Source organism: Tenrec ecaudatus, chromosome 3, assembly GCF_050624435.1.
Source record: "Tenrec ecaudatus isolate mTenEca1 chromosome 3, mTenEca1.hap1, whole genome shotgun sequence".
NCBI classification, from domain to species: Eukaryota; Metazoa; Chordata; class Mammalia; order Afrosoricida; family Tenrecidae; genus Tenrec; species Tenrec ecaudatus.
This window is the reverse complement of record NC_134532.1, coordinates 47,028,982-47,037,995: the sequence shown is the minus strand read 5'-3', so window position 1 is coordinate 47,037,995 and position 9,014 is coordinate 47,028,982. Positions and strand designations below refer to the sequence as shown.

Genomic DNA, 9,014 nt, shown 5'->3' with positions numbered 1-9,014 from the left:
GCTCCATATGTATAGTTTCCATTTCTGGTGTTTAGTAAGGAATTTGCTATGAATTCATCATTAGTCTCAAAATTTTATCAGTAAACTTGTGTGTCATTTCTGTGACTAAGATCACATTTTCCAATTACTGATACTTTCCCCAAATTTTACATTCATCAGTGTACATGATTGTATGGTTGATCAATGTCAGGCTGAAAAATTCATGTAAATTTTTCAATATATTTTTTAAAATATTTTATTGCGAGCTCTTATAGATATCATAACTTCCCATAGTTCAATTACATGGCGCAGTACTGTACAATTGCTACCACCATTTGAAAACATTTTCTTCTTGAATTCCTTGATATCAGCTCTCCTTTATCCCTTCTCCCCTTCTCCCCTCAATTTCATTGTTGTGGAAAACAGAACCTGGATGAAAGTGTAAGCAGCCTTATCTCTATACTCCTGAATACAGGACTTGGAAGACCAGTACTAGTGTTGGCAGAAAGCCTCCACAAGCCCCAAAGCTAGAACTGCTAATGCACAATCTCCACATAGAGTTTTCCCCACAACTGCCCTCCAGTAAGTTGTTAGTATACAGCTGCTACAGGCGCCTGACTTCTTCTACTCAGCTGAAAGATGCCTAGCTTTAAAAGCAATCAGGTTCCCTTTGTTGCTGTCACTCAAGGTATCAATTATCACTTTGTCTCTTAAATGCCCTCTGGTTGGGTCCTAAAGGACAGTTGTGTAATTGAAGAGCAGAAATAAAAAGGCCTTGCATTCTTTCACCAGTTTATGTAATCTCAGAGCATGCAACCCACCCCCCCCCCCCCACACACACACACACAGGCAGACACCTACCTGCCTAACAAAGTAGGCAGATCTTTACCCGGGAGATCCTGAAATAATTGGATGAGCAACTTAAGACCAGTGCTGAGAGTAGGTGGAGTGGAGTAACTGTCTCCTGAGTGGGGAGAACAATAACAACAACATGTCTGCTTTTGTACTTTCAGCTGCTGGCAGGTAATAATTAGTCATGTGCATGTATGAAGTATCATTAAGGTAGCACTATAATGAGAGGATATTGTGGCGATATTTAATTAGAGAATTTGACTGGGACTCTTCTCCAACTTAGTGAATGCTTCTATGTTTGCTTTAATTGGTGCACAAAACTAAATAACACTTGGACTAACTGGTCTTGCTGGCAGGCATATGAATATTAGCCTACCACGGACAAAATTATACATCAGGGAAAATATTGAAGTGTTTTTTTGGATAATGAATATGATGACAATCTTCTTGAATTTTGTCAATCTCAGCTTTATAAACTACTTGATTATCTAATTAAAAATAGCCAGTACCAGTCTATTAAAGCTGAATAATGCATACACTATCAAATTTTACCATTCCATTTTGTTTTGACAACTTACAAAATTTTCATGAAAATATTGCATGTGTGCCATTTTCCAATTAGAGGATGTTAGCAGCTATTTTTTTTCTCATTTTCAGTCATGGCATGTCAAGCACTTAAGGTCCCCAAAGCTCATCCTCCATCCACATCAGTACTGTTGAGTGTACTTTAAGGATTTAGTACTTCCTCAGTGTTATTTCATTGCCATTAAACCTGAGGGGTTCATGTTCCAGAAGTCGATCACCAGGTCTTCCTCCCAGTCCCTATTTCTGGAGAATCCACTAAGACCTGTGCACCATGGGTGGTCCTGCTTGTATTTGAAACACTGGGTGGCAGTGCTTCTGGCATCACAGCAACCTGCACGCCACCACAGAACAACACTGTAAGATGAGTGCTGTGAGCTAGAATACAGACTCCATGAACATAAAGAATGTGTTTCTGTGCCATAATCCCTTTCATATATACCTGTAAAAATGGTTTTCTCCCAGGTAGGACATTCGACATGTTTCACATTCCCAACTTTATCTAGTACTTAGTTGTTTTTCATTTAGATTGATGAAATGGATACATCTAACCTCTACCAACTGGAATTAGCAAGTCTTCTCACTCCTGTGGTCTATTGGTCTCAATCTCGTCCTTCCGCTATGTTTGTTGTATGTTTTCATGTACATCTTTAAGCATATATCAAATCTGTGTCCATTCATCACTTTCATATCCAACCTGATTTCTATAATAACTGTTTTTATCATTTGGATTGTTTACATGATGGTATTTTGTCCAATGGGCAATAAACAGTAAGCATAGTGTTTTATTTATATTCATATAAGAGGGTTGTCACTAAAGATCTACTTTAAATCAATGCATTTTTTAAGGGGTCCATTGTAAATCAAGATGTTGAAAAGAGTCAATGTTCTGTTCTTTTATAGAAACCCAGAAAGATGATGATCATTTGCTTGAGCACTTGCAATGTGAAAGATGCATGGACAGAATAGAACAATGCTATAAATTTAATACATATTCTCAGCATAAAAATAATTTTCCTCTAAAGGAAACTTATGAGATGTTTGGATTACATGAAAAAATTATAAAATCAAATTTAATCATTCTAGAATTAAATCAGAACAGAAGCAACAAAATCCACAAGTCAGGTGTGCTCAGTGAAGATGAGAAAACTTTTCTCCACATTGAACAAGAGCAATTTTGTACTGAAATGAAATTCCCTGAGTGTGAACCACCCAGGCTCATGAAGTCACAATGCAGTCAGCATCAGGATTGTGATGAAATTGAGAAACCACACACAGGCGATAAATGTGGAACAGCCTTCATCGAGGACTCTGTGCTCTATGAGCAGCAGATTATTGATGTACTAGATAAGACCTATGAATGTAGTCAGTGTGGGCAAATATTCAAGAAAATGTTCAAACTCAATGAACATTATCAAAAAAGTCATGAAGGACAAAAGCTAGGAAAATGCTTGCAATGTGGGAAAACTTTTCACAGTGTATCATGCCTCAAGGGACATCAGGAACCTCATGTGGCAGCAATGTCCTATGTATGCAGTGAATGTAAGAAAGGCTTCACCAGGAAGAGTGATCTGACTGCTCCTCAGCATATTCATAATGGAGATAAACCCCACGTATGTGGTGAATGTGGAAAAGCATTTCTCAGGAAGAGTAAGCTTACTGTTCATCAGCTAACTCATACTGGAGAGAAACCCCATGTATGTGGTCAATGTGGAAAAGCCTTTTTCAGGAGAGATGGTCTTACTGTTCACCACCAAACTCATACTGGTGAGAAGCCCCATGTATGTGGTGAATGTGGAAAAGGCTTTCTCAGGAAGACTGTTCTCACTGTTCATCAGCGAACTCATACTGGAGAGAAACCCCACATATGTGGAAAAACTTTTATCAGGAGGAATGATCTCACTGTGCATCAGCAAACTCATACTGGAGAGAAACCCCACGTATGTGGTGAATGTGGAAAAGCGTTTATCAGAAAGAGTAAGCTTACTGTTCATCAGCAAACTCATCTTGGAGAGAAACCCTGTGTATGTGCTGAATATGGAAAAGCTTTTATCAGGAAGAGTAAGCGTAGTGTTCATCAGCGAATTCATACTGGAGAGAAATCCCATGTATGTGATCAATGTGGAAAAGCCTTTCTCAGGAAGGATGTTCTCACTAGTCATCAGCGAACTCATACTGGAGGGAAACCCCATGTATGTGGTGAATGTGGCAAAGGCTTTAGCCAGAAGAGTGCTCTCACTGTTCATCAGCGAACTCATACTGGAGAGAAACCCCATGTATGTGGTGAATGTGGCAAAGCCTATATCCAGAAGATTTCTCTCACTTTTCATCAGCGAACTCATAATGGAGAGAAACCCCATGTATGTGATGAATGTGGCAAAGGCTTTATGCACAAGTGTACTCTCACTGTTCATCAGCGAACTCATACTGGAGAGAAATCCCATGTATGTAGTCAATGTGGAAAAGCCTTCCTCAGGAAGGATGGACTCACTGTTCATCAGCGAACTCATACTGGAGAGAAACCTCATGTATGTGGTGAATGTGGCAAAGCCTTTATCCAGAAGATTTCTCTCACTGTTCATCAGAGAACTCATACTGGAGAGAAACCCCATGTATGTGGTGAATGTGGCAAATGCTTTATCCAGAAGACTGCTCTCACTGTTCATCAGCTAATTCATACTGGAGAGAAATCCCATGTATGTAGTCAATGTGGAAAAGCCTTCCTTAGGAAGGATAGACTCACTGTTCATCAGCGAACTCATACTGGAGAGAAACACCATGTATGTGGTCATTGTGGCAAAGGCTTTATGCAGAAGACTGCTCTCACTGTTCATCAGCGAATTCATACTGGAGAGAAATACCATGTATGTAATCAATGTGGAAAAGCCTTTCTCAGGAAGGATGGACTCACTGTTCATCAGCGAACTCATACTGGAGAGAAATCCCATGTTTGTAGATAATGTGGAAAAGTCTTCATCACAAAGACTGCTCTCACTGTTCATCAGCGAACTCATAAGAGAGAAATCCCATGTATGTAGTCAATGTGGAAAAGCCTTCCTCAGGAAGGATGGACTCACAGTTCATCAGCGAACTCATACTGGAGAGAAACCCCAATGTATGTGGTGAATGTGGCAAAGGCTTCATTCATAAAGGAAATCTCAAAACATCTACAAATTAACAGGAGAAAACCCCTATGTTTGTGGTAAGTGTGGTAAAGAAGATCTGTGGGAATAATTCATCCTGATGATGAATGGACCAGAGTGAACCTCAGCCTCCACAACCCTGAGACAAGAAGAACTAGATGGTGCCCAGCTTCCACTGCTAATTACTCTAAAGGGATCACAAAAGAAGGTCCTGATTCGATTGGGAGAAGAAACTGGAACAAACCAAAATCATAAATTAAATCATGCTTACTGGTCTGATGTAGACTTGGAATCCCGAGATTATGGCTTCTAGTGACTCTTCACTCTTGGACCTGTACTCGCTCCTCTGACTCAGATTTCAGCCCAACAATATACAGGCTTGGAGGGTAAGAATTACATCTGAGAGGTATACACTCCTTAGAAAAATCAATGATACTAAATCAAAAGGACAGCATTTGCTTATGGATAAGAACTTTTGAAAGTAAGAAGGAATAGGAAAGAAGGATGAATAATATAAAAACACAAGGAGGATTGAAGTGGGAAGAATGCTGGTATGTCTTGGGAATTTCAATTAATGTATGAATTGAATGGAATCCAATTTACTCTGTAAAGTTTTAAAATCATAAAAAAGCTTTTAAAAAAATGAAGAGCTCATGTGTCATCAATGATTTCTTGTAGGATAGTTATCAGTAGCTGTAATGGGTTTGGGTAACAAACTTTTACCTGCGTTTCTAAGCTTTCTTGACATAAATCTACAAAATTTAAAAATAAAAATTCAGTTAAGATGGGAAACTCTCCACAGGAAGTCATGTTACATCACACACCAGTGATCTCACGCAGAAGGAAAGCTCTGGCTGTATAGTGACTTTGCAAATACCCTCCTTGGTTTCTCTCAGTGTCAGTAAACTACAGTAGGATTTTAACCACTAAGCCCACTGCACTTGGAAAAAGTAGCAGAAAGGGCACAAGCTCAAGGAAGTATAATCTACAGACATAGCTATTTATATAGATTTTGATATTGAGATATATGCCACAATAAAATACTGGTAAAAAAATCTGGCTCAAAGACAATAAAGATATTTCACAGGATTTAGGTTGCATTCTTTACAAAGGAAAGGGGAAGTATTTAGATCAGGCTATTTGGAGTGCCTGCTCTACCTGAACTTTGCACATACTTTACGGCCACTGTAGTCAAGAGTGGTACTGGCATAATGACAGATAATCAGACCAATGGAAAAGAGCTGAAGACCCAGAAATAAAAACATCAGCATACAGGCAACTGATCTTTGATAAGGGCCTCCCAGATATTAAATGGGAAGCAGATGCCATCTTCAATAAATGATGTCAGAAAAATAGATATGTACCTGCAGAAAAATGAAGCAAGAACCTTACCTTACTTTGTACTTTTTTCTTTTGAATTCGTTTTTTTGAGAATTTTTTAATAATTATTTGTCTCCTAACAACAGTATTGGCATAGACAATATTTTCTAGGGTGTTCTAAGAGGAAATTATTGCACAATGTGCAGTAGTGAGTATACATTAGAATGAAAAAAATGAAGATATATCTGAGGGTATGGACAAAATTTGAGACTCAATGTGATCTTTTTTTACTGCATTAAATATTTCTAACTTTGACAACAAATGACAGTAGGTAGTATCTGAATTGTACACTGAGGTCTGAACAATACATAGTGCTCTGAAATCTGCCTGGTGAAAGATAGACAAAACCTATTCCAATGAAAAGAAGGCATGGTCAGATGCATGAAGTTTCCCTAGAGTCTATGCAAGGTGGTCCCTGGAGAAGTGCTGACAAGGTGGGGAAACCACAATTTCTGAGAGGAAAGCCTCACTGCCTTCATTCCTTGCCTCGGCTGAAACGGAGTTTGTGTCTGTGTTCACACTGACTTCCCAGCACTGTAACTTGCTCAGTAATACATAGCTGTGCCCTCAGGATTCACAGAGCTCAGTTTTAAATAAATGTGGTTCTGGGAGGTGTCCCTGGTGATGCTGACTCAGTACTGGAGAGCTGGATTATATTTTGTGCCCCCATTATCCCATATTACCCCAATCCACTCCTGACCCTTTACTGGAGCCTTTCCAGGTTACATGTTATCTGGTTAAAGAGAATCTAGAGACAGCACAAGTGAGAGACAGGGTCTGTGAGGGCCTCACTAGTCCAGGGCCTGACTCTTGTAGCTGCACCTGGGCCTATACAGCTGGGCATAGAAACCCAGTTAGTCATGTGCTCGGATACTGCACTCCCAGACTTCATGTTTGACTCCCTGAACCACTCACCACCCTGAGTTACCAGAAAGAGGAAAACCCACACTTGCTTCGTGTTCATGTGGATAAGATTCATGACACCCAGAAAATGCTCTCCGGGTGAGAAGGAATATGAATTTAAGTCCATGCATGCTGTGCTTTCATTTGGGTTCTTGTCAGGCATTTGCGTGTGGGAGGTGCATGGTATGTAAAGGTGGAAAGGACTGAATGGGGCCCCTGCCTCTGGGACTCACACTAGAAAAGTGATGCTGGTGGAGTCCTTGGGAGAACACAGCCCTCTCTTTGAGGTCTTCCCTCTACCAATCATGCGGACAGCTGTGCAGATTTTAAGTTTAATGTAGCTTTACATCCATTACCATCAGAAGTACACAGATGATCTGGTGAAATTAAAGACAGTCTCTATGCTTACCATGCAATGGAATCAAGACCAGGCCTACCTGAATCTTGTCATTCCTTTGACCATGTAGGGAAACAAGTATATGTCATCCCTAAAACTCCTTTCCCCTATAACATTTCAGAATATTTGGGAAAGAATAAAAGATACTTTTATATTCTATATTTAATACTGGAATAAAAGTGTTTCCTAACAACAAGGTTATTTGTGAGGTTACAGGAAACCACAGAAATCATAAGAAGGTCGTTTTTCTTCACATGGATTAGTACCCTATGTAGGTGATGGGTATTCTGAGCTCCCTGCTGACAGCAACCCATCACATACAGGAGAGGTGTTTCCTGGGCTTACACTGTCTTCCAACTTCTGTGGGGCACACAGTAACATTTTCTCTGGTCATAAGCATTCAGACTATTGGTCGGGAGTGTTACCTGGAGTTGTCTCTGCAGATTTCAAAACACGGGCAGTGGAGCTCCCATAGTGGTCAGCACAGCAGCTCTAACTGCAGTCTGTATCCAGGCTCCTGTGGGGCCTTAGCACCCCTGCAAGTCAACTTTTTCCCTGAGGTTATTATTATTATTTTTAAACATTTTATTAGGGGCTCATACAATTCTTATCACAATCCATCCATATACATGCATCAATTGTATAAAGGACATCTGTACATTCTTTGCCCTAATCATTTTCAAAGCATTTGCTCTCCGCTTAAGTCCTTTGCTTCAGGTCTTTTATTTTTCCCCTCCCTCCCAGCTACCCCCTCCCTCAGGAGCCCTTGATAATTTATAGATTATTATTTTGTCATGCCCTATCCGGCATCTCCCTTCACCCCCTTTTCTGTTGTCCATCTATCAGGGAGGAGGTCACATGTAGATCCTTGTCATCGGTTCCCCTTTTCCAACCCACTCTCCCTCTACTCTCCCAGTATCGCCCCTCACACCCTTGGTCCTAAAGGTATCATCCACCCTGGATTCCCTGTTTCTCCAGCTACTTTATGCACCAGTGTACAACCTCTGCTCTATCCAGACTTGCAAGGTAGAATTCGGTTCATGGTAGTTGGGGGATGGGGGGTGGAGAGAAAGCATTTAGGAACTAGAGGAAAGCTGAATTCTCATCGGTGCTACATCGCACCCTGACTGACTCATCTCCTCCTCTAGACCCCTCTGCAAGGTGATCTCCAGTGGCCGACAAATGGTCTTTGGGTCTCCACTCTGACTTGCCCCTTCATTCACTATGGTATGTATGTGTGTGTGTGTATATATATATTTGGGGGGGGATGATGCCTTATACCTGGTCCCTTTGGCACCTCATGACTACACAGGCTGGTGTGCTTCTTCCATGTGGGCTTTTTTTGCTTCTCAGCTAGATGTCTGTTTATCTTCAAGCCTTTAAGTAGCAGAAAGGGCACAGCTCAAGTTTGCGGCCATCAGGTCTTCTGGGTGGGAACTAGATCGCCTGGGAAAGAGCTGGACCAGTGCCATGAACTGCAAATCCTCTGTTCAAGGTAAGTATAGTGGAGGTCATTTGGCCAGAGGGTACTTCCTGACCTCCTGGTAGCTGGGATCCATTGGTGGGGGCAAAGCGGACAGGATGCTGAGTGGGAGCAATATGGATCTGGGGTGAGGTCCCCTGGAAAGGGTGGTGGCCCTCTCAAAGGGGTGAGGCTTAGTGATGGTAGGGGGTGGGCAGCACTGAAGAGGGGGGATGGAACAGTCAATTTTGGGTGAACTTAAGTGTGTGTCTGTTGGGGTATGGGAAAGGGGAGCTGACAGCCAAGTGAGGGAAGG

The 9,014-nt window shown here is 41.2% G+C and overlaps 1 protein-coding gene across 1 annotated transcript; it reads left to right on the top strand.

Moving 5' to 3' along the window:
* The first annotated feature begins 2,363 nt into the window (after window positions 1–2,363).
* On the top strand, window positions 2,364–4,628 carry LOC142442572 (uncharacterized). Its single transcript, XM_075543664.1, has one exon. It carries the CDS (start codon window positions 2,370–2,372, stop codon window positions 4,371–4,373), a length of 2,004 nt encoding a protein of 667 aa, XP_075399779.1. The 5' UTR covers window positions 2,364–2,369; the 3' UTR covers window positions 4,374–4,628.
* The last annotated feature ends 4,386 nt before the right edge of the window (window positions 4,629–9,014 follow it).